This window comes from Aotus nancymaae, unplaced genomic scaffold (genome assembly GCF_030222135.1).
Source record: "Aotus nancymaae isolate 86718 unplaced genomic scaffold, 86718_ANA_hifiasm-v0.15.2.pri h1tg000030l, whole genome shotgun sequence".
Taxonomy (NCBI): domain Eukaryota; kingdom Metazoa; phylum Chordata; class Mammalia; order Primates; family Aotidae; genus Aotus; species Aotus nancymaae.
In genome coordinates this window covers 28,782,030-28,807,793 of record NW_026988443.1, presented here as the reverse complement: position 1 = coordinate 28,807,793, position 25,764 = coordinate 28,782,030, and the positions used below count along the sequence as shown (strand labels likewise).

The 25,764-nt window shown below is 52.5% G+C and overlaps 1 protein-coding gene across 1 annotated transcript; it reads left to right on the top strand.

The window, feature by feature from the left end:
- The first annotated feature begins 230 nt into the window (after nt 1-230).
- LOC105706852 (C-type lectin domain family 18 member A) lies at nt 231-24,976 on the top strand. Its single transcript, XM_012437487.2, has 16 exons — nt 231-1,566; nt 2,733-2,852; nt 3,391-3,485; nt 6,033-6,168; nt 13,638-13,867; nt 14,397-14,488; nt 16,876-17,115; nt 19,892-19,989; nt 20,402-20,523; nt 20,666-20,773; nt 21,298-21,390; nt 21,768-21,874; nt 22,505-22,631; nt 22,930-23,026; nt 23,975-24,066; nt 24,564-24,976. Exons 5-16 carry the CDS (start codon nt 13,744-13,746, stop codon nt 24,599-24,601), a joined length of 1,338 nt encoding a protein of 445 aa, XP_012292910.2. The 5' UTR covers nt 231-1,566; nt 2,733-2,852; nt 3,391-3,485; nt 6,033-6,168; nt 13,638-13,743; the 3' UTR covers nt 24,602-24,976.
- The last annotated feature ends 788 nt before the right edge of the window (nt 24,977-25,764 follow it).

The following is a 25,764-nucleotide window of genomic DNA, read 5'->3' as shown; positions in this document are numbered from 1 at the left end:
GTCTTCTGTCCCTGGAGATTTGAAGGATTCTGGACTCTCGTGAATGGGTGGCTGGACTTGGCTTTACGGAGTTGGGTGCTTTTTTTCTCTCTGCAATTACCTGTCATAGCATTTTGTGCTCACCAGGGGGATGGACTCTGCCTTCTCTTGTCAGTGTATGCCCTCTGAACCTGGGGACACTAAGTGTATTGGCCTCAAACAGATGGAGACTCAGGGTTGCCAGAGTGGGCCTTCCCCTCCCCTGAAATATCCTTAATTACCTCCCCTTCATTGGCAGGCCATGTGTGATTCCTGTTCTTAGCACTGCCAGTGTCACTGACTTCCATCAAAGCTTGCATCAGGAAGATGATCCTTCTGTGATCCTTGGTACTGAAACCAGAAAAGCTTTCATTCAGGAACTCTGAAGAGCAAAAAGGGACAAACACTAACTGCTGAGCTGGGCCACACTCCAGCAGAGAGAACTGCACAATGACCACTGTATTTTTCACACTCTTTCAGGGGCCCTGTCCCCCCACATTCAAGAGCTCTCATTCAGGCCAGGGACACAGAGACTATGTAACCCAGTGATTAAACCCCTGTTTTCTCTGGCCCCAGGAGTGGAGCCCTGCCACTCCTGTTTGGTTCTCATCGGGAGGCACGCTGGCCCTGGATCTCCTTGTGCACACCAGGAGTTTTACCTGCTTGCTTGTTTTCCTGGATTGTTGTTTTCAAGAAAGTAACTAAAACATAGGAAAAGTAAATCTCCAGCTTCGACAGTATACTACCTGCCTTTGCATGCATTTGAAAGTTAGCCACCTCCCTTCCCACCGTCTTGGTGGCAGTAGTGGTGCAAGAGTGACAGGAGCTTTCTGAGAGTGTTCAGCGCTTCACTGGAGACAGGACCCATAACCTTCATTTCTGGCTCTGCTTCTCCTCAGGCGTATGGATACATTTGCTGGCATTTGGCTGAGTCTACACCACTTTTTGAGAACCTGAAATAGAAGGAATCTTCAGTGACTCACAGTCTCCGTATCGGCCCTAGAAGACTGGCCTGGTGGAGCAGTTTGCGTTGGCTTGCTTTCAGGGGTTAGCTACGAGGTTCATTTTTATGTCTGTGTTGTTTCTTGGCTAGTGTAGTCAATAAGGGTCTTCTTTAATATCTAAGACAGGTTTGGTTGGCTGGGCGTGGTCGCTCATGTCTATAATCCCAGCACTTTGGGAGGCCGAGCAAGATGGAGAATCACTTGAACCCGTGAGATGGAGGTTGCAGTGAGCTGAGATTGCAGCACTGCACTCCAGCCTGGGTGACAGAGTGAGACTCTGTCTAAAAAAATAAATAAATAAATAAACTAAGGTTTGGTTAACATTGGTTAATAATGAATAATAACCTCCTGCCATTCTAATTTTCCTTCTGCATGCTAGTTCTGACACATCCCTCACAAACATTGATAAAAGTATTTTATCAACACAATATAAAGAATGTTCACCTTGCACATGTCATTTCAGGCACGTGGATTCAGGAGAAGCACAGTTGAGTGGAAGAAATGGTAGATGTGTGGGGCTTGACCCAGGCCCTGTGTACACGAAGTAAGTGGTGAGTGAGCTGTGGGTCTGTCTGTCAGCGCCTCCCTCCCCACCACCACTTCGGGCCTCCGCTTTAAGGTGCTGAGTTGTAAGGCTCCTCCATTTTCAGTACAGGGCTCACCTTTGCAGCTCTCATCACTACCAGTACACTCTTTTTCAGGACGACTGAGTGTTTTTGTATGCCTATGCCTTCCCTTTGTCCATGACAAGAATTGTTTATGATTCTTGACTTCTCCGAGCAGAGTGTCTGTATCTCTTGGGGAGGTACACATTTCTTCGTGGGCCATTTTTCTCATTCTTAGATGCACCTGTTTTCATCCTTTGCAACCCATCTTCTGCCTTCTTGTTTTCCTGTCTGTCAAAGACAGAAATTACAGGAGATAGGGAGGATTTTTTAGCATCTCTTTCAAAAGATCTATGTCAGGATTTCCTTTGTACACCAAGAACTGGAGCTTAGAGCCCCACTCTTCTCTAAGCCAGGTTCTAGTGCCTTACACTCCAGCATGGCAGATGGTGGGTGCAGATTGGAAGAAAGAGAAAGAAAAGCTCATCTCAGTGTGTGGGTTCCCATCCACCTGACATAGCCTCTCCATCCTCAGAACAGTGGGCGTGGGTAGAAAGCTCTTTCACTGAAGGGTTTTCTAGCAGCTCAGTTAACACTTTACTCTCCAGTCAACACTCGGGATGTATAAAAACGCCATTGTAATTACTGTAGAGTCCTGTGACTCTTCATTTGTGTTTGTCAGTGTGCACTTCAGCTCAGCCTTTCTCTGTTCCTGTGTAGTTTCAGTGTGGCCCTGAAGACATCCGATGGACTTCAGTAAGTGGTATCTTTTCTGGAGATCCCGGGTGACTTTGGATGCACGGGATGACCGAGCATTTCTGCCCCTGTGAATGGCACTAACACTGTGCACTGTGTCTCCACCAAGGAGAGTTCTATTGAGTTTCTTTTCATGTTACTAGGTTTATAAATGAATAAACAAACATTTTAACTTCTCTGGTACGACTGCTTGTGAAATGTTCTTCATCTGTAGTGACTTAAATGTGTTTGCCCCCACAAAGCATAAACACTGGAGAGGAGTGTGAATACCTACCAGTGTTACCACAGTGTAAGGAAGGATTTGGCAATGGGAGCGAAGATGCAGGTGTTTATCTTACCCTCCGTGCAGTGCCGGAGTGACTGCGGGGGGAAATCTCTCCTTCTCCTGAAGTTCCGACACCATCTGCCTGCAGCTGACCTCAGGAGGAACCTGCGGCCTGGCATTCCACATGGGCATGTGTGCGGTCAGGTTTGTGTGGAAAACAAGGGGTAGCGGTGTTCTCACACTGTGGGAACAACACAGAGAAGCAGCCAGTGCTCTTTTTGTACACCAGCTTCCAACTGCAAGTTAGTCTCTAGACTTTACCTGTTCATCCAACTATTTTTTTTTTTGAGATGGGATCTTGCTCTGTCACCCAGGTGGGAGTGCAGTGGTGCAGTCTTGGCTCACTGCAACCTCCACTACCGAGTTCAAGCGATTCTCCTGCTTCAGCCTCTCAAGTAGCTGGGATTACAGGGACGTGCCACCACACCCCGCTAATTCTTGTATTTTTGTAGAGTTGGGCTTGACCATGTTGGCCAGGCTGGTCTCAAACTCCTGACCAAGTGATCCACCTGCCTCAGCCTCCCAAAGTACTAGGATTACAGGCGTGAGCCATGATGCCCAGCCCCAACTAATTTTTGAGTAGCTTTTTTTTTAAGTAGTTGTAGTTTTGAGAATCTCATAGATTAACATGTTTGCAACAATCTCTTTGTCTTGTCTTCTAAATCAGCCTCTTCTATTCCAGTTCAGGAATGGTCAGCCACACCAGAAATCTGGGAGTCACTTGATGTTCCTACTCGCCCTTCCCTCCACCTCCAGCTCATCACCCAGCCTCACAGGGTCTGTCTCCTCAGTGCCTCTCCTCTGTTCAGACCTCTCTGTATCCCCCACCGCTGCTGTGGTTGAGAGAGTTGTCAGCCCTGACTTAGAACCATCTCTTAATGATTTTCCTGCTTCTCATGTCATCCGGTCCTCCCTCTGCAGGGTCGTCTTTGTAAAATACAGCAGGTCACTTTATTCACTGCCTTGAAACACTTGACGGACTCCCCTTTGTCGTGAGACAAAGGTCCAAGTCCTAGACCTGGCCAGCCAGGGTCTCCAGGGTGTGGCTGATTGTGCAGCCAGTGCATGCTCCCCATCCACAGCTGGATCTTTTTATTTATTTATTTTTGAGATGGAATTTCACTCTTGTTGCCCAGGCTTGAGTGCAATGGCTCTGTCTCTGCTTACTGCAACTTCTGCCTCCTGGGTTCAAGTGATTCTCCTGCCTCAGCCTCCTAAGTAGGTGGAATTACAAGTGCCCGCCAGAATGCTCAGCTAATTTTTTGTATTTTTAGTAGACATGGGGTTTCACCATGTTGGCCAGACTGGTCTTGAACTTCTGACTTCAGGGGATCCATCTGTCTTGGCCTCCCAAAGTGCTGGGATTACAGGTGTGAGCCACCGCACCTGGCCCACAGCTGGATCTCACCTCACGCCCTGCTCCCTAGTCACACTGAGACGTTTCCCACTCCCATATTTTGTTCATCAAAGTGCCTCCTGGCGGTCGTTCCCTGTGCTTGTGGAAAGTCCCGAATTGAGGATCACATGAACCCCCACCACCTCAAGAGCCCTCCTGTCTTTCATTTTATTTACTTATTTATTGAGACAGTTTTGTTCTTGTTGCTCACACTGGAGTGCATTGGCAGGATCTTGGCTCACTGCAACCTGTGCCTCCCAATTCAAGCAGTTCTGCCTCAGCCTCCCAAGTAGCTGGGATTACAGGCATGCGCCACCATGCCCTGCTAATTTTGTATTTTTAGTAGAGATGGGGTTTCACCATGTTGGTCATTGGTCAGGCTGGTCTCAAACTCCTAACCTCAGGTGATCCACCCACCTCAGCCTCCCAAAGTGCCAGGACCACAGGCATAAGCCCCTTCTGTCTTTCAAAAGCTTAGCCCCAGACCACCATCCCACAGTGGAGCCTTACCTTCTCCAATAAAATGGCCCCCTTTGGGGTTCCCACGTGCCTGTTTCTGTCTTGATTTGGTTCTCTGCCCTGCTGGTTCTGTAAATCCCTCTGAGAAGGACTCGACTTCTCCCAAACTCCAACACCTCACATGGTGCTTGGCACTTAACAGATGATTAAATGAATGGAGAAAAGTGGAAGGCAAAATCTTTAAAATGTCTTTTAGGCCTGTAATTCTAGCACTTTGGGAGGCCGAGGTGTGCGCATCACGAGGTCAAGAGATCGAGACCATCCTGGCCAACGTGGTGAAACCCTGTCTCTACTAAAAATATAAAAATTAGCCGGGCGTGGTGACACGCGCCTGTGGTTCGAGCTACTCGGGAGGCGGAGACGGAAGAATTGCTTGAACCCAGGAGGCAGAGGTTGCAGTGAGCCGAGATTGCGCCACTGCACCCCAGCCTGGCGACAGAGCAAGACTCCGTCTCAAAAACAAAACAAAACAAAACAAAACAAAACAAAACAAAAAGTCTTTTAAGATTTAAGGATTTTAAATGTTTGAAAATTTGTAAATGGTTGTTTGCCAACTTCACAACAGGACGATGTTGTTCTCCAGCCAGTAGGTGGCGCTGTGGCGCATGATTTGAGCCTCTGGGATTCACGCAGCTGCTCAAGTGGAGAACGTCTTGCCCGGACGCATTAGCACCAAGTCAAGCTACGCATCTCCCTCCCAAGGGTGATCACCCAGCGTAGCCTCCATGGCATAGGGGGACTAAGATGAGGCTCCTTTAGTACAGCCTCGAGGAGTGATGTGTGCTTACCCTCCAGCAGCTTGTTCTCATGAAAGGCTTCACAATTAGGGACCTTCAGATGCTTAGATCTGGGGTATCAGCTGACTCAAGCACCTCAGAATCCCAGATTGTTGTGATAGGTTAAGGGCATTTGGGGTTTGGGTTTACTGACCTGGGCCTGAATGCCAGCCTTTCCTCTTCTTTGCTGTATGATCTTGGGAGGTTACCTGTCCTAGGCCTCCGTTTACTTGTTTGTAAAATTGACAGTAATGCCTACTTTATAGGGTTGTTATGAAACTCAACTATAAAACACTTGACCAAGACTGGTCAAGACATGGTGGCTCACTCCTGTAGTACCAGTACTTTGGGAAGCTAAGGTGGGTAAATCGCCTAAGGTCAGGAGTTCAAGATCAGCCTGACCAACATGGTGAAACCTTGTCTCTACTAAAAATATGAAAATTAGCTGGGCGTGGTGGCACACACATTTAATCCCAGCTACTCAGGAGGCCGAGGCAGGAAGATCGCTTGGACCTGGCAGGCAGAGGTTGCAGTGAGCCTAGATAGAGGAGTTACTACACTCCAGCCTGGGTGACAGAGTGAAACTCTGTCTCAGAAAAAAGAAAATAAAAATGTACTTCATTTCCTCCTCAGCCCAGCTGGTCCCTCTCTGCTGCTGTGCTCTACGCATTTCATCTCAATTGGATGACATACTTGAATATAGCAATTATGAGAACAGCAACCTCAGAAGAATACCTGGCATCAGACCACCCCAGCCCATTTCCACAAGGTACCAACTTCTGTAAGGCTTAAAGAGCTAAATCAGGCCGGGCGCGGTGGCTCAAGCCTGTAATCCCAGCACTTTGGGAGGCCGAGGCGGGTGGATCACGAGGTCAGGAGATCGAGACCATCCTGGTCAACATGGTGAAACCCCGTCTCTACTAATACAAAAAATTAGCTGGGCACGGTGGCGCGTGCCTGTAATCCCAGCTACTCAGGAGGCTGAGGCAGGAGAATTGCCTGAACCCAGGAGGCGGAGATTGCGGTGAGCCGAGATCGCGCCATTGCGCTCCAGCCTGGGTATCAAGAGCGAAACTCCGTCTCAAAAAAAAAAAAAAAAAAAAAAAAAAAAAAAAAAAAAAAAAGAGCTAAATCATCCAGGCTGGGCACAGTGGCTCATGCCTGTAATCCCAGCACTTTAGGAGTCCAAGGCGGACAGATCACTTGAGGTGAGGAGTTCAAGACCAGCCTGGCCAACATGGCGAAACCCCATCTCTACTAAAAATACAAAAATAGCCAGGTGTGGCGGTGCATGTCTATCATCCCAGCTACTTGGGAGGCTGAAACAGGAGGATCGCTTGAGCCCAGGAGTTTCTGAGACCTGCCTAGACAACATAGCAAGATCCTATCTCGACCAAAAATACAAAAAATTAGCTAGGCATGGTGGTGCGTGCCCATAGTCCCAACTACCTGGGAGGCTGAGGTGGGAGGATCACCTGAACCCAGGATCTGTGAGCATGCTACTGCACTCCAGCCTGGGTGATAGAGTGAGCCCCTGTCTGAAAGGAAAAAAAAAAGTAGCTGGGTGTAGCACGTGCCTGTAGTCCTCACTGCTCAGGAGGCTGAGGCATGAGGATGGCTTGAGCCCAAAGGTTGAGGCTATTCTGAGCAATGATGGCACCACTGCACTCCAGCCTGGGTGACAAACTGAGACCCTCAAAACTAAAATGGTCATAAATTTTAATTTTTTTTTTCTGTATTGTTCATTCTGTTCTCTTGATCTATATGTCTATCCTTTTTCCATATCTTACAGATGTGATTACTAGATGTTTCATAGCAAGTTTGGAAACCAGGGCGTATACATTCTCCAATTTTATTCTTTTTCGGACATGTTTTGGTTATTCTAATTCCTTTGCCTTTCCATGCAAATTTTAAGATCCAATTCTCAATTTTTTTTGAGATGGGTCTTGCTATATTGCCCAGGCTGGTCTCAAGCTCCTATGCTCAAGGAATCCTCCTGCCTCAGCCTCTCAAATAGCTGGGATTACAGGCACATGCCACAATACCTGCCCTCTCAATTGCTTTAAGATGAACAAAACAACAAACATTCTTTGGAAGTTTGATAGGCATTGCATTGAATTAATAGACAAATTTGGGGAGAATTGCCATCTATCTTAACAATATTGAGTCTTCCCCTGGCCAGTGTGGTGAAATCCGGCTCTACTAAAACTACAAAAATTAGCTGGGCATGGTGGTGCATGCCTGTAATCTCAGCTGTGTGGGAGGCTGAGGCAGGAGAATCACTTGAACCCAGGAGGCAGAGGTTGCAGTAGGCAGAGATTGTGCCACTACACTCCAGCCTGGATTACAGAGTGAGACTCAGTCTCAAAAAACAGGCCAGGCACGGTGGCTCACGCCTGTAATCCCAGCACTTTGGGAGGCCGAGGTGGGTGGGTCACAAGGTCAGGAGATCGAGACCATCCTGGTCAACATGGTGAAACCCCATCTCTACTAAAAGTATAAAAAATTAGCTGGGCATGGTGGCGCGTGCCTGTAATCCCAGCTACTCAGGAGGCTGAGGCAGGAGAATTGCCTGAACCCAGGAGGCAGAAGTTGCGGTGAGCCGAGATCGTGCCATTGCACTCCAGCCTGGGTAACGAGCGAAACTGTCTCAAAAAAAAAAAACAAACAAACAAACAAAACAAACAGAAAAAACCTGTTGAGTCTTCCAATCCATAAATGTGAAATGTCTCTGCATTTTAGTTTCTCTCAGCAATGTTGTTTTATAGTTTTATGTGTATCGATTTTTTTTTTTTTTTTTTTTTTTGAGACAGAGTGTTGCTCTGTTGCCTAGTCTGGAGTGCAGTAGCGCAATCTTGGCTCACCGTAACCTCTGCCTCTCAGGTTCAAGCGATTCTCCTGCCTCAGCCTCTCAAGTAGAGTAGCTGGGATTACGGTTGTCCACCACCACTACGCCTGGCTAATTCTTTGTATTTTTAGTAGAGATAGGGTTTCACTATGTTGGCCAGGCTGATCTCGAACTCCTGACCTCAAGCAATCCATCTGCCTCGGTCTCTCAAAGTGCTGGGATTACAGATGTTAGCCACAGTGCCCGGCCATGTGTGAAACTGTTTTCTCAGTTTCATTTTCAGATTGTTTATTGCCAGTTTATACAAATGCAGTGGATTTTGGTATGTTAATTTTGTATTCTGGGACCTTTATTCTAGTCGGGTTTTTTTTTTTAACATTCCTTCAGGTCTTCTACAGTAGAATTATGTCATCTGCAAATGAAGATCGTTTTACTTCTTTCTTTTCAGTATGGATGCCTTTAGTGTATTTTTCTTACCTTATTGCACAAATTGCACATTCAACAATGTTTAGTGGGACTGGGGAGAAAAGACATCCTTGCCTTGTTTCTGATCTTAGGGAGAAAGTCTTTAATCTCACTGTTAAGTATGATGTTAGCTTTATGTTTTTCTTTTTAAGATCGAGTTTAGCTATTGTTGCCCAGGCTGGAGTGCAGTGGTGCGATCTCAGCTCACTGCATCCTCTGTCTCCCGGGTTCAAGTGATTCTCCTGCCTCAGCCTCCCGAGTAGCTGAGTTTACAGGCATGCGCCACCACACCCAGCTAATTTTGTATTTTTAGTATAGATGGGGTTTCTGCATGTTGGTCAGTCTGGTCTCAAACTCTCAACCTCAGGCGATCTGCACACCTCGGCCTCCCAAATGCTGGGATTATTGGCGTGAACCATGGTGCCGGGCAGCTGTATGTTTTTCACAAGGGCTATATTTGTTTGCTAGGGCTGCCATACAGGGTACCACACACTGGCTGGCTTAAACAACAGAAATGTATTTTCTCAGAGTTCTGGAGGCTTAAAGGCCAAGATCAAGGTGTTGGGGGTGGGGAGGTTGGTTTCCTCTGAGGACCCCTCTCCTTGGCTTGTTTACAGCCGCTTTCTTGCTGTGTCTTCACAGGATCTTCCCTCTGTGTGTCTCTTCGTATAAGGAGACCAGTCAGATTGGATCGGGACCCACCCCAATGACCTCATTTAACTTTAATTACCTCTTTAAAGACCCTGTCTCTAAATACAGAGACACTGAGGTAATGGAGTTAGGACTTCAGCATATTAATCTGGAGCTGGGTGTGGTGCCCCACGCCTATAATCCCAGCAGATGGCTTCAGCTTTGAGAGCAGCCTGGGCAACATGGTGAAACCCCATCTCTACGAAAAATACAAAAATTAGCCGGACGTGGTAGCACACACCCATAGTCCAGCTACTCAGGAGGCTGAGGTAGGAGGATGGCTTGAGCCTGGGATGTGGAGGTCAAAGGCTTGGAAGCACAGGTCGCAGTGAACCTAGATTGTGCCACTGCACTCCAGCTGGGCAACAGAGCCAGACTTTGTCTCAAGAAAAATTAAAAAATTAAATAGACATATAATTTTTTTTCTTTTGAGACAGAGTCTCATTCTGTTGAATGAGACTCCAGGCTGGAGTGCTGTGGAGCAATCTCAGCTCACTGCAACTTCTGTCTCCTGGGCTCAAGTGATTCTTGTGCCTCAGCCTCCCAAGTAGCTGGCATTACAGGCAGGTGCCGCCATATCCACTTAACTTTTGTATTTTGAGTAGAGACAGGATTTCGACACGTTGGCCAGGGCTGGTCTCAAACTCCTGACCTCTGGTGATTCACCCACCTCAGCCTCCCAAAGTCCTGGGATTACATGCGTGAGCCACTGCACCTGGCCTAATTTTTTTTTTCTTCATACAGAATCTTGCTCTGTTACCCAGGCTGGAATGTAGTGGCAGGATCACAGCTCACTGCAGCTTCGACCTCCCAGACTCAGGCTGTCCTCCCACCTCAGCCTCCCAGGTAGGTAGGACTGTGGACATGTGCTACCACGCCCAGCTAATTTCTTGTATTTTTTTTAGAGACAGGGTTTCACTGTGCTGCCCAGGCTGGTCTCAAACTCCTGAGCTCAAGCAGTCCTCCCACCATGGCCTCCCAAAGTGCTGGGATTATAGGTCTGACCTCCCACGCCTGGCCTGGATGTTTGGACATGCAATTTTTAGAAGAATATGTGGCCATGACTCTCCTAGAGTTGAATGTATTTTATTTTTCGGAGACCATCAACAAGATTTCATAGCTTTAAAGAAAGGAGCTGCTTCAGGAAGAGAGAAAATGGCTTGAACGGTATAGCCTTCAAATGCAGACTGAGAGAAGGGGTATCAGCTCTGCATGAGCTGGACGGGGGTGGAATTGATAGAGGCACAGGAGATAAAGAAAATACAGCAAAATGTGAACCCTACAACCTGGGTGGTACATGTAAACCCTGCAGTAGCCTCACCTGGGAAAAGTTGCCTTGCAAGAGTGAGGCTGCCCATTCTTCAAACCCACCCCAGCCACCGAGCAGGTACCAGTAAAAAGTCTAGACCCAGCCAGGTACGGTGGCTCCTGCCTGTAATCCCAGCACTTTGGGAGGCCGAGGTGGAGGGATCACAAGGTGAGGAGATAAAGACCATCCTGGCTAACGCAGTGAAACACTGTCTCTACTAAAAAATATATATATACAAAAATTAGCCGGGCGTGGTGGCACACACCTGTAGTCCAAGCTACTCGGTAGACTGAGGCAGGAAAATCGCTTGAACCCGGGAGGCGGAGGTTGCAGTGTGCCAAGATCTCACCACTGCACTCCAGCCTGGGCGACAGAGTGAGACTCCGTCTCAAAAAAAAAAAAAAAAAAAAGAAAGAAAAGAAAATGTCTAGACCCAGTAGGAAATACCATGGAAACCAAGTTGCAATGCTCAGGTTAGGGGCCCAGCAGAGGGGCCGTCCCAGCTCTTCACCATTGGATACCGAGTCTCAAGGGTGAGAGTATCATTCTCAGGGTCACACAGTGTGTCGGTTCCAGACCATGCCTTCCAGTGTCTTGTTAATCTTTTATCCACTCAGCTTCTCTTCTGGTTCATGAATCCAGCTCTCTTAGGACTTTTTTTTTTTTTTTTCTTTTTTGCAGGGACAGAGTCTCCCTCTCTCACCCAGGCTGGAGTGCAGTGTTGCCATTTTGGCTCACTGCAATCTCCACCTCCCAGATTCAAGCAGTTCTCCTGCCTCAGCCTCCTGAGTAGCTGGGACTACAGGCACCCGCCACCACGCCCAGCTAATTTTTTGTATTTTTAATAGAGACAGGGTTTCACCATGTTGGCCAGGCTGGTCTCGAACTCCTGACCTCAAGGGATCCGCCCTCCTTCGCCTCCCAAAGTGCTGGGATTATAGGCGTGAGCCACCATGCCTGGCCTGGGACTCTTTTTGGAGTGAGCCAGGGCCATGGGACCCTTCAAAAGTTGCTCCACTCTAATCCCCAAAATATATTTTCCTCCCACCTGTCCCAAGCACCTGGCCATGTTTGCCATGGACACCCAAGAGCAGGAAGTGGTCTTTTATTACCCGGCACAGCAGAACTGTGGAAAGCGAACTGGGAAAGATCCGGATGTGAATTAAAGCACTGGGAATGGAAGGCAGAAACCTTGGATTAGTGGGGATGTTCCATGCACTTGCTGAGTGACCTTGGACAACCACCTTAGACACGCTGAGCCCACTTCCTTATCCACATGATGGGCGTCCCATCTGCTACTGCACCAGAAGGTTCTTGTGGCAATAACTTGAACTCACACATGCAAACAGGCTTTGTGGGCTCTATAAACACAGGTGGCTTGGCCAGGCGTGGTGGCTCACACCTGTAATCCCAGCACTTTGGGAGGCTAAGGTGGGAAGATCACTTGAGCCCAGGAGTTGGAGACCAGCCTGGACAACACAACAAAACCCTGTTCCTACAAAAAAAAAAAAAAAAATTAGCCAGGTGTGGTGGCGCACACCTGATCATGGCTGCTTGGTAGAATGAGGTGGGTGCCCAAGGGTCAAGGCTGCAATGAGCTGAGATTATAACACTACAGCCTGGGTGACAGAGTGAAACTCTTTTAAAAAAAAAAAAAAACAAACACCAAAACCCGGGTAGCTGTTATTAAGCATTGCTAGGACCCGCATGTGGTGACCCTGAGGATGCTGGGTTTCTGTCTAGGAAGAAGAAACTCCTGAACCCCTAGGTACTGTGGGAGACATGCAGTTCCAGGCTGCTTCATGGTCTGTGTGCCTGGGCTCGTGCCCACCCCTGGCAACCATGACGATATCCACATTCCACTGATGTTTCCCTAGGAGAGCCAAGCCTACCTGCATCTCAGCAGAGCTTCCACGGAGTTGGAACCCCGCTCTGAGAGTGTGCGGGCTTGAGGATCGGGGGTCTCACAAACTCCAGAAGGAGGACGTAGTTGGTTTGCAAGGCTGTCCTTTGGCATGGTTGAATAACCTTTGATCTGCCCCAAGAGGAACATGGGCATCAGGCCATGGCCCGCAGGACAGCCGTGTATTTTCTGAGAAACGTGGCCCGAGGTGCACATCCACTCCAGCACACTCTGGTGGGGTCATGCCGGCCACAGCTGGGCCACAGAACATCATGGCAACAGGCTGCCCTCCTGCTACACCCCCTGTTTGTCTAGAGGCATAGAGGCAGACTAGATCCCAGCAGGACCAGAGTTAGCCAAGGGCATCACGTGCTCTCGTACCCGCCTGCCCTGCCTCCTCCTGCCTCACTCCCTCCTGGCCTGTCACGTGAGTGACGGTGGTGCCGACACTGCCCGGACAGACGTTCCGAAGGCACCCTTTCCCTCCCACAGGTGCAGCCCCAGCCCATGCCTCACCCCCGCCCAAGCCCACAGCTTGCACCTCTCTGGTGTGCAGTTACCTCTTGCCTATGTTTAATTCATGGCTAGGGGGTTGGGCCAAGCTTCCCAAGAAAGGAAAGAACTCCCCTGGGGTCTTGTTCAGTTCCTGCTCACAAGAAGGACCAGAGCCGAGGTCCTAGCCTCCTCCCAGGGCCTGGGGCTGGGGAGTGGAAGCCATCAGTGGGCTTGGAGGGCACCGTCCCAGCCGGGACACGGCCATCGGTCACTGGAGCCCTGGAATGTCCGTGGGTCAATCAGTGGGGTCTCAGGGGGCTCCCCAAGGGCGCTAATAATCCTGCCATGATTAGCAGGGGCCTTGGGGTCAGTGCACACCGCTCTGCCTGCTGTTGGGGGTGGGCTGGCCAGGCAAGGCTGGGGCAGGCAGGCATCCCCTGGAGCTGTCGCTTTTCATGCCAGTGCCGACAGGAGGCTGTTTGGACACACTGATTACTCACTCACCAGCCCCCCTCTTTTGTCCACCAGCCCAGCCTGACTCCTGGAGATTGTGAATAGCTTCATCCAGGCTGAGAAAGAAGCCAGGAGGCTGAGCCAGGCTGTGCTCAAAGCGCCTGACAGGCCCAACAGACCCATGCTGCATCCGGAGCCCTCCCCTGGCCGGGGGAGCCTCCTGCCTGTGCTCCTGGCCCTCCTTGGCACCACCTGGGCTGAGGTGTGGCCGCCCCAGCTGCAGGAGCAGGCTCTGCTGCCCGGAGGTAAGGATCACCTAGTGAGGATGAGGCGGAGGCACCAGCGAGAGCTCTGGAGTGGATGCTGGGAGACTTCTGGAAACCCAGTCCCAGGCCTGAGCCCAGGCTGTGCTGGTGGTTTGATGAGGGAGCCCTGGGACAGCCCTGGGTGGTAAGGGGTGGATGCTGGACTGGGGAGGAAGGAGGAGGAAGGGAGCCAGGGCTGGGGTCAAGGGAGAACGGCCGAGGGAGGCTTTGGCGGGAGCCTGGAGAAACCCAGTGACCCAGAGGAGCCCAGACAGGGGCCTGCTGGGAGCCAGGGCTGCCCCCCTACACCCAGCTCCCACCCCCGTTCCCTCCTGCCACCCCGGCCCACGCCTGCTGTTACCTGGTCTCTCTCTCAGCCTCCCTCCATCGCTATGCCCCCTTGTCCCACACCCACCACCCTCCTCTCCCATCTTGTTTTCCAAGGGCGGGGACGCGTGCTTTTTTTGCAAAGCATTGGGTCCAGGTCCCCGCCATCCTCGGGCAGCCTGACCTTCCCTCCCCACCCCAGCCCTGAATAGGAAGGAGAGTTTCTTGCTCCTCTCCCTGCACAACCGTCTACGCAGCCAGGTCCAGCCCCCTGCAGCTGACATGCGGAGGCTGGTGAGTACCCCACCCAGCTGGGCTCAGCTAGGGGGACGGCTGGAGGCATGGACCCCGGAGGGTGGGTCGGGAGGCCATGCCTGTCCTGGAGCCCTTCTACCTGACCAGGGTGGGCCGGCACAGCCGGGCTCCTTACCCCGCTGGGGGACCGAGGCCCTGGTTGCTGGGGGTCTCTGCAGCTTCTTAACGCCCCCACCCTTAGTTCAGGAGGTCAGGCCCCACAGCTCCCACTCGCCTGAAGGGCAGGACCTTGGGCCTTCCCAGGCATCTTGTTGCCACGGAGACCAGGATCCACAGGAGGAGCTGGATCCCCTCCTCCAGGGAAAAGGAACTTCATAAGGAGCCCCACAGGCCAGGGAGGGAGAAGGTCCTGCTGGGCTGGGGAGGGACTTCTGTGCGGCAGGGACCCAGCGCCGCCTCCTGAGCTAATCTGGGCCACTAGGACGGGCCTTGCCCATGTTCTCTGCCCCTTCACTTGTCCACATTTTCAGCAAGAGCCAGGGATCGGGGGTATAATGTTCCCCACCAGCCTGGCTGGGGCTTCGGGGTTGGGGCTGTCATCTGGGGGCTCAGAAATGCTGCCCCCCATTGTCTGGGACCCTAGCAGCCCCAGCCCCTGTAAGCAGGCTAGGGAGCCACGGAGGGCGGTGGGGGTGGGAGGGTTCCCCATGGCTGCTTCCCATGAACTCCTCCAAGGCTGGCAGCCACGGTGGTGACCTTGAGCACTCCAGAGTCAGTTTCCCAGGAGGTGGGGGTGGGGTGGCTAAGTGGGGGAGTCTATTCTCCCCCTTTTCCCTGCCCTGAGCAGCTCTGCCCCTCCTCAGCCTCAGACCTAGGCAGCCAGGGCTGCTCCCAGCTGTGACCTCTTGGGTGGGCGCTCCTGCCTAGGAGTCCAGGCTGCAGCAGTCGCTGGCTGGCAGTTGGCACTGTTTCCAGGGCCCTTTTGTCAAAGTCCTAGAAAACTTCATTTCCATAAAGGTACAAGTGGAGCCCCATGGCTCAGCCTCCCTCGTGGTCTGGCCCCAAGCACCTCTCCAGGCCTCTAGGACTCCGGGGCACCCCTTCTTTGTACACAGTGGAGACTGAAGGTCTTGTGGAGGTGTGGGGCTGCTGAGGGATTCCGGGGAGCCTCCAGCCCCTGGCCCAAGCCTTCGTCAGAGGTAAAATCCCGATGGCCATTAGTGCAGGGCCAAGTTGGCTGGGATGCAGACCGAGGGGCTCCTCCCTCCCTGCGTCCACTCAGTGCTCTACTAAAAATACAAAAAAATAGCTGGACGTGGCAATGCATGCCTGTAATCCCAGATATTCAGGAGGCTAAGGCAGGAAAATCACTTGAACCCAGGAGGCGGAGGTTGCAGTGAGCTGAGATCGCGCCATTGCACTCCAGGCTGGGCGACAGAGTGAGACTCCTTCAAAAAACAAAAAAACAAAAATTAGTTGGATGTGGTGTCACGTGCCTGTAATCCCAGATACTTGGGAAGCTGAGGCAGGAGAATCACTTAAACCTGGGAGGTGGAGGTTGCAATGAGCTGAGATCACTCTACTATACTCCAGCCTGGGCAACAGAGCGAGACTTCATCTCAAAAAAAGATAAAGATGATGGAGGGGGCAGGGGTCAGCTGTGTGTGGTGGGAGCAGGTGAGGCCGGCTCCTGGGGGGCAGGAGACCAGGGCAGAGAGGCGTGGCTTTTTTTTTTTTTTTTTTTTTGAGATGGAGTCTTGCTCTGTTGCCCAGGCTGGAGTGCAGTGACACCATCTTGGCTCACTGCAACCTCCACCTCCCAGGTTCAAGCAGTTCTCCTGCCTCAGCCTCCTGAGTAACTGGGATTACAGGCATGCACTGCCACGCCTGGCTAATTTTTGTATTTTTAATAGAGATGGGTTTTCACCATGTTTGCCAGGATGGTCTCAATTTCTTGACCTTGTGATCCACCCGCCTCGGCCTCCCAAAGTGCTGGTATTACAGGTGTGAGCCACCGTGCCTGCAGGGCTTTTTGCATCACAGGAAGGCAGCATGGCCGGGTGGGAGCAGTGGAGCCTTACTGACAATGGCCAGGGCCCAAACACAGAGCCAGTCTGTAACACGTGGGCACTGCTCACATGAGGAGACGGGAAAAAGACAACAGGAGCCCATCCCACTGCCTGGGCAGGGCCGAAGGGTGCCCACAACAGGACTCGGGAGACAGAGGTTCAGTCCTGAGAGAAGCTGGGCTCCTGCTCAGGCATCACAAGCATCAGTGCTTCCTCCAGCAGGACTCCTCATCCAGTGCTCTCTGCCTCATGACCTGGCCCCCAGTGGATGCTCAGAGACGTCAGGGGAGTTGAATCTTTGAGGCCTGGCCCAGCGGTCAAAGCCTCCGACAGATGTCTCTGTTTGTGCCCCCCCAGGACTGGAGTGACAGCCTGGCCCAACTGGCTCAAGCCAGGGCATCCCTCTGTGGCACCCCAGCGCCGAGCCTGGCGTCTGCCCCGTGGCACACCCCACAAGTGGGCTGGAATGTGCAGCTGCTGCCCGAGGGCTCAGTGTCCTTTGTTGAAGTGGTCAGCCTGTGGTTCGCAGAGGGGCAGCAGTACAGCCACGCAGCAGGGGAGTGTGCCCACAACGCCACCTGCACCCACTACACACAGGTGAGTGTGTCTCAGGGGAGGCCAGTGTGCCAGCTCCCAGACACAGGCTCCCGCTGGGCCATCTCAGAAGAGAATACAGTTTGTCCTAAATGTTGGGATTCCTTTCCCTCTAATTTCTTTCATTTTCCCTTTTTTTTTTTTTTTTTTTTTGAGGCTGAGTCTTGCTCTGTTGCCCAGGCTGGAGTGCAGTGGCAAGATCTAAGCTCACTGCAACCTCTGCCTCCTGGGTTCAAGTGATTCTTATGCTTCAATCTCCTGAGTCGCTGGGACTACAGGTGTGTGCCACCATGCCTGGCTAATTTTTTTGTACTTTTAGTAGAGATGGGGTTTCACCATCTTGGCCGGGCTGGTCTTGAACTCCTGGTCTTAAGTGATCTGCCCGCCTCGGCCTCCCACGGTGCTGGGCTTACAGGTGTGAGCTACTGCACCCGGCCTCTATTATCGTTTCTAGTTTTCTTGATATGAATGTTTAGATCATTAATTTTAAATGTTTTTTTGTTTCTACTATATACATTTAAAGCCATAAATTTCCCTTTAAGCGATTTCAGCTGTATTGCATAAGTTTTAATATTGTTTTCATTGTGATTTAGGGATGTTTTCTATGTCCAGTCATAATGTTTTGTTTGTTTTGAGACAGGGTCTGGCTCTGTTGCCCAGGATGGAGTGCAGTGGTGTGATGTCAGCTCACTGTAGCCTCACCTTCCTGGGCTCAGGTGATCCTCCCACCTCAGGTTCAGAGTAGCTGGGACTACAGGTGTATGCCACCATGCCTGGCTGATTTTATGTGTGTGTGTGTGTGTGTGTGTGTGTGTTGTTGTTGTTGTTATTGTTGTTTTCAGATGGAGTCTCATTTTGTCTCTAGGCTGGTGGAGTGCAGTGTTGCAATCTCAGCTCACTGTAACCTCCACCTCCCAGGTTCAAGTGATTCTCTGCCTCAGCCTCCCGAGTAGCTGGGAGTACAGGCACAAGCCACCATGCCCAGCTAATTTTTGTATTATTAGTAGAGATGGAATTTCACCATGTTGGTCAGGATAGTCTTGATCTCTTGACCTAGTGATCTGCCCGCCTCAGCCTTCCAAAGTGCTGGGATTACAGGCGTGAGCCACTGTGCCAGGCCAGGTAATGTGCCTGGCCAATTTTTTGTTTTTTTTAGAAACAGGGTTTTGCCATATGGGCCAGGCTGATCTTGAACTTCTGAACTCACATGATCTGTCCAACTCAGCCTCCCAAAGTGCTGGGATTACAGGTGGGAACCACCACAACTGGCCATGATGTTGTTTTAGTTTTGGAAGTGTATCTTTAAGTTTCTAAACTACGTTCTCTTCTTTACTTATGTCTACATTATTTACTTTAAATTTCATTGCATTTAATTCATAGAATGTGGTCTGCAGGATATGTTGATTCTTTGGTATTTGTTGAAACTTGATTAGGGGTCTAACGTGTATTCTTGCTTTGTGGTTTGCAAAAGTCCCATGCATTCCTAAAAACGATGCATATTCTTTAAGTGTTAGATACATGTATATGATCTCTTGTTCATATCTCCCTGCTACAAGCCAGTCTTGTACATGCCATTTTTAGTTGCTACTGGAGAGTTGTTTTTTGTTTTGTTTTGTTTTGTTTTGTTTTTTTGAGATGGAGTTTCGCTCCTGTTACCCAGGCTGGAGTGCAATGGCGCGATCTCGGCTCACCACAACCTCCGCATCCTGGGTTCAAGCAATTCTCCTGCCTCAGCCTCCCGAGTAGCTGGGACTACAGGCGTGCGCCTCCATGCCCAGCTAATTTTTGTATTTTTAGTAGAGACGGGGTTTCACCATGTTGACCAGGATGGTCTCGATCTCGTGACCTCATGATCCACCCGCCTCGGCCTCCCAAAGTGCTGGGATTATAGGCGTGAGCCACCGCGCCCGGCCTGGAGAGTTGTTTTCACTCTTCCTGTATATTGACCATTTGTGCTATTTCCAAGTTGTCATGGATTCTAAGACTTTATACTGGTTTACAGACCTGTTGTATCCATTAGCTTTTGCTGCATGACATACTACCCCAAAATTTAGCAGCTTAAGATTCTGCAGTTCAACCTCTTGGGTTGGGCTCAGCAGGGAGGTTTTCTGGACTTGGCTAGGTCCACTCATGCACCTGCAATCAATTAGGGAGCCAACTGGGAACTGGCTGTGCAAAAAGGCCTCTAATGGTTCATCTCTGCCCCATGAGGCCTTTCAACCTGCAGCAGGCTATACTGAGCTTGTTCCTGTGGTTGGCTGAGCATGGTTCTATGAGAATAAGTGGAAACTGCAAGGTCTCTAAAGGCCTAGGTTCAAAATCGGCTCACTATCACTTCTGCTGCATTCTGGTGGCCAACACCAGTCTCAGGACCAGCTAGATTCAAGAAGTGGGGAAAGAGACACCTCTCCTTGCTGCAAAACCTGCAAAGTCACATTTAAAAGGGTAGGCTAGAGGAAGAAGTGAAGGGTTGTGGTCATCATGCAGTCACAAGGCCCTTGAGGTTCCAGTCATTTTTTGGCTACTCCCCTCCACCCATCAACAGTCTCCCCTGCCTTCAGATACTTGCTAGTCCTCCCTTCCCCATCCCCTTCTCAACTAAGAAAGCCTTCCTGGACTATTCCCACCCATGCTTCTAGCCCTGCCCAGGACAGCTGCTGCTCCTGAGCCCCTGAGGAGGTGAGGGAGCCTTCTGTCTGCCTGGATGATGACAAAAGCTGTGTACCCCTCCCCAGGGGTAGTCAATGATAGGGTTTCTGAGCTCCTGTGTCTCCTGTAGCTCGTGTGGGCCACCTCGAGCCAGCTGGGCTGTGGGCAGCACCTGTGCTCTGCGGGCCAGGCAGTGATGGAAGCCTTTGTTTGTGCCTACTCTCCTGGGTAAGCCCTGCTATCCCCTGCTGGGCTGTCTGGGAGGTGAGGAGGGATGCTTTCACCCAGGGTGAGATGCTCACCCACCCACCTGAAAGTCCCTGATAACTTGCTCTGCACCCTTGCTGGGAGAGGGGAGGAGAGGAAAGGCAGAGGGTGCTGTAGATTCTGGCCACATAGAAGGTGCTGATCTGCAGATGCCCCTTCCTGGATGCTAGTCCTGGTATCAGGGAGTTTGCCCAGGATTCTTTTGGAGATCATCTCTTCTCTCCCAGGGAATCACCCTATCTCACCCAGCTCCCTGACTCTCTGGCTGGGCCACAGGAGCTGAAGGAGCAAGAGGGTCAGGCAGCAGGGCCTGCCACTGCCTTGCCCAAGGCCAGGCCCTCCCACACCCTGTGGTGCTTGCTTATCCTCACAGAGGGAACTGGGAGGTCAACGGGAAGACAATAGTCCCCTATAAGAAGGGCGCCTCGTGTTCGCTCTGCACGGCCAGCGTCTCGGGTTGCTTCAAAGCCTGGGACCACTCAGGGGGCCTCTGTGGTGAGTGCATGAGGGCCCGGTCTGGTGACCCTGGGTGGGTGACAGCATCCTACCTGGTTGTCCCAGAAGCCCTGGCCCTTAGCACCCAGGGAGGCTCCTCCTGGGAGGAAACCTTCTTGGAGTCCCCTCCTCCTCTGACCAGAGGTCCCCAGGAACCCGTGTCGCATGAGCTGCTGGAACCACGGACGTCTCAACATCAGCACCTGCCACTGCCACTGTCCCCCTGGCTACACGGGCAGATACTGCCAAGGTGAGGGCACTGGAGCCTGGGTGTGCCCAGCACTGCTCTCACTCTGGGTCCTGGGGCTGCCACACTTCCTGAGAGTCTCAAGGGTGTAGCAGTGCTGATCATGCACTCACTGAGTCTGCCCACTGCATACATTCATTCAACAAGCCTTCATTGAGCACTAGCTGTTTGCCAGAACCTGAGCTGTGCAGGAGATTCACACAGTGAAATCAGGTTCAGATGCTTAGACTGAGGAGGAGGACAGAATTAGGATCCAGAACTGGATTCTTGTCCCACTGCCCTCCACCCTAACCCACTCTGTGACCATAGGCAGGTTACCTCCCAAACCCCAATTTGTGTCACTCTACAATGGGGATCAAACTAAAGACACTAGGGGTGACAGCAATCAGAAGCCTTGCTGGGTTCTGCCTCTGGGAGGGGTATTCTTGCTGTGGCTGCCATTCCCTGAAGTTCGAGGCCTGTAGAGGGCAGTGTGGGGTCTGGGAGGCTGAGGGCTGAGCCTCTGCCCCCCTGTCCTGCCCTGGCAGTGCGGTGCAGCCTGCAGTGTGTGCACGGCCGGTTCCGGGAGGAGGAGTGCTCGTGCGTCTGTGACATCGGCTACACGGGAGCCCAGTGTGCCAGTGAGTCCTGCCCCAGGGCCCCCGAAGAGGTAGTCCCTCCCAAGACCCCCTTTAATGGGGCATCAGCTCCCAGGAGCCCCATTATGTGCCTCTCTTTCCAACTCATTCAGTGACAACACATTGGGAGCTTGAAACTGGCCACAGCGTGGATATTTACACCAAAGAAATTGGCAAATGCTACAAACCATGGACTTTTTTTTCTTTTGGGAGAGAGAGAGCTTGGTGTTCCACATTTACCAGCACACTCCTGACTTTCACCACCCACTCTTTTGGAGCAGGTGGCCAAAAGAAGGGCCACTCTGAGCTTAGCTCCCCAGCAGGGCAGGAAAGGGCAGGGATTCTGAAGTTCACACACAAACTCAGGCTCCCTACCCCAGCCAAGGTACACTTCCCCTTCCACACCTGTGACCTGAGGATCGACGGAGACTGCTTCATGGTGTCTTCAGAGGCAGACACCTATTACAGAGCCAGGATGAAATGCCAGGTGATGGTCACCCACCTTCCCAGGGACCCCCCGAGGGTCTCAAGTGAGGGTCTTAATGGAGGGACCCTGGAGTGAAAGATGGTCCCTTCAACATCTCCAACCTCACCCTCATCATCAGCACAAACAGGGGCCATGGACTCTGAGGTTCATAGAAGCCAGGAGGTCACTTATTGACCTGGGGGGCCAAGGTCAAGGCCAACCTCCATCTAAGGGAGTTCCAGCCACTGGTTGCCTTGCAGTAATGCAAGGTCAGGGTGGCCACAGCTCGGGGTTGCCGAAGAAAACCAGCAACCCAGACTTCCACTGGCAACCCTCGAAACCACAATTAATTATTGGGGTTGGCAATCAACCTGGATATATTTAAGACACTGTGCAGGTGAAACAACCTCCTCAGGGGCCAGACCCTGCCTGACCTGTGGGCTGCCAGGTGGGTCCATGTGCACAGGAAGAAGAGAAGCAGCAGCCAGGGAGCAGAAGGGACCCTGCTCTTGGAAGGGAGGCTGTGCATCCTGGGGTGATGGCAGCCTGGCCAGCACCCACACATGGCATCGTTGGCCACGGGCAGGGTGGTAGGAAGGGGCAGCTTGGGCTCTGGGAGCCCAGCCTGTGTGACCTGGGTGGGGATTGCAGAGAAAAGGTGGGGTGCTGGCCCAGATCGAGACCCAGAAAGTGCAGGACATCCTCGCCTTCTACCTGGGCCGCCTGGAGACCAACGAGGTGACCGACAGCGACTTCGAGACCAGGAACTTCTGGATCGGTGAGTGCCCAGCTGACGGGGGTGCTGCGAGTAAGGGGTCACGATGCCCCACCCTGCTGCAGGAACCTGGGGCCATGGCAGCCGCCAGCAGATGGTGAGGGGCGAGGGTGTGGTGAGGGCCTGGAGCCCAGAGAGGGGCTGGCTGCTCACCCTCATTCCCAGGGAGGCCCCAGGTGGGGAGCACGTGGGGGCTGGCAGTGCTGGGAAGGGGCCAGAGAGGCAGCTGGCAGCAGACTCCAGGCTCTGAGTGGGCCGAGGGACCTCAGGTCATGGGCCAACCTCAACTACCCTGGCCCAGGGCTCACCTACAAGACTGCCAAGGACTCCTTCCGCTGGGCCACAGGGGAGCACCAGGCCTTCACCAGTTTTGCCTTTGGGCAGCCTGACAACCAGGGGTAAGTGTGGGGTGTCTGCCTCTCCTGGGTCCCCTTCTCACTTGGGCCTGCCTGGTGGGGCCCCTGGCTACACTGAAGAGCCCCCCATCCCGTTGCCTGGCTGGGCCCTCTGAGGGTCTAGGCCTTCCCTGGTGCCCGATCAGGTGCCAGAGAGTCCTGGGCACAGCTGGTGTTGGCCGGCGCTGGGGTGAGGGAGATGTAAGCCAGAAGGCATGTCACGTGGGAGAGAGCGACCCAGAAAGTCTCCATCCATCTGTCTGTCCCCAGTTGTGGGGGACACAATCACAGTCCCCTGGCTGTGACTCCATCCCTCCAACTGTCACCCACTCACCCCTCCCTCCATGTCCCCACCCTCTGCCTACATCAGTTACAATGACACCAGCATTCCTTAGCTGTCACCCCCCTGCACTCATTCACAACACAACCCCGCACCTGCTGACCCTCCAGCCATCCGGTACCAAGAACCCTCTGCTCATGGGGCCCTGCCCTGCCTTCAAAGCCCGGGAATGCCCAGGGCTGGGGTGGAGGTGGTCCAGCTGCAAAGCCACCAAGGGCTCCAGCGATTTCAGCCAGCCCTCCTTGCTGGCAGCCAGCCTGTGCCTCTGGCCTGTCACCTGGGGGAAGTCCGGGCCTTGTTGGGGTACCAGGTACACCTCTCACATGGGGCCGTCTATTCGAGTCCCCACGTCCCCATCGTCCCCATTGGCTGGTGTGGCTGTGTGCTGCCATGGGGTAGGTGGAGCTGTTACTCCAGAAAAGGCTTCTCTGAGAAGTGGTTTGGGGAGCAGGGATAGGGGATCAGGGAGGGCCTGGCTCCCAGAAGCCCCATCTGCAGGTGGGGGCACCGTGGCCTCTGAGATGTGGGGGACCTGATGGGTGGAGGGCTTAGGCCTCTCCCGGACCCTAGACTGCAGTCCTCCCTCCTGAGCACCGCTCCCTGGCCCGCAGGTTTGGCAACTGCGTGGAGCTGCAGGCGTCAGCTGCCTTCAACTGGAACGACCAGCGCTGCAAAACCCGAAACCGTTACATTTGCCAGTTCGGTGAGGGTCTTCCTGAGGCTCCCCTTCTCTGATCCCTGTCCCTGGGGGTATTGCTGGCCTGGTCCAGCCTGCAAGGGTATCTAGGTGGCAGGTTCCAAGTAGGTCTGGGCACACGGGGCCATGGAAGATGGCCTGCTCAGGGCCTTGTACCTGTGGCCTCCTGAGCCCAGAGGGGCAAAGAAGGGCTCAGCACCACACAGCAAGGCCATGCAGGCAGGACTAGAGCTGCAGCTCTGTGGGGGATTCCTCCAAGGACCCTCTCCCCCTGTCATGAAAGCTGCTGCCTGGGAACCTGTCGGGTTCTGGGAGCCCCGTGAACTATGGTGGAGGCAGAGGTGAAACCTGGCCCAGCACCAGCTCCCAGCAGCCCCTGCTAGGAAGGTCTGGAGCGCCACGGGGACCACCGCCATGGGCACTTCCAGAATGAGTGCTGCAGGCCCCCATCTTGGGACTGCCTGGGCTGCTACCGAGCCCCACTCTCTTCTGCTTCCTTCTAGCTCAGGAGCACATCTCCCGGTGGGGCTTAGAACCCTGAGGCCTGGCCGCACGGCTCCCTCGCCTGCCCTGGGTGCACTGGCTCTGCTTACTTGTCTGGCCACCTGTCTGGAACAAGGGCCAGGCTAAGACCACATGCCTCAGGTCCAAAGAGGTCTCAGACCTTGCACAGTGCCAGAAGTTGGGCAGAGAGAGGCAGGGAGGCCAGTGAGGGACAGGGAGTGAAGGTTAGAAGCTGGGCCCTTCGCTGCTTTTGATTAGGAAAATGGGCTTCAATGAGGCACCGAAGCAGAAGTCCCGGCCAGCGGTCCAAAGAGACTGCTTTCTTCCACCTGGCACAGACCCTCTGGGGCAGTGGAGCTTCCCTGTGGCATGAACCCCACAGGGCATTAAACTAAGTTATGAATCAGCTGAACCTGCACGTGCTCGTTTCGAAGGGGAGTTCAGATGACCCAGGATGACCCTGGAGAGACCAGAGGGGGCCTGAGCCTTCACTGTGGTGGCCTCCACCCACCAATTCCCTTTCCTGGTCACCCTGATAGTGCAGGACAGTCTCTGGAAGTTTTGGGGCTCCCCAGGAAGAGGGAGATTAGATTTTGCCTCAGTGAGGGGCAGTTCTCATGGCTGGGTCCCAGGCAGGCAGGGTATTAATCAAAGCTTCTCTGAACGTCTGGGAGACCACACGTGTGTCTTACTCCCACTGGTGGAGTGTCATTGCCATGGTGGTCAGAATCTGGGCTTCCCGGTTCCCTCGTCGAGCTCCTCAAACGTCACAGTGGGTGGGTACCTGTGTCGGGCACTTAATAGACATTTGACACCTACTAACTCACATCCTGGCATTCCTCATCCACAAGTCGTTATCACTACCCCAGTTTACAGCTGAAGAAATGAAGGCACAGAGAGATGGAGTCACTTGCACAAGATCACACAGCTGGGAGTCTAATCCAGTGAGTCTGGCTTTTTTTTTTTTTAAAAAGACAAGAGTCTTGCTCTGTCACCCAGGCTGGAGTGCAGTGGCAGGATCTTGGCTCACTGCAACCTCCCGGGTTCAAGAGATTCTCCTGCCTCAGCCTCTTGAGTAGCTGGGACTGCAGGCACTTGCCACCATGCCTGGCTAATTTTTTCTGTTTTTAGTAGAGATGGGGTTTGACCCTGTTAGCCAGGATGGTCTCAATCTTCTGATCTCGTAATCTGCCCGCCTCA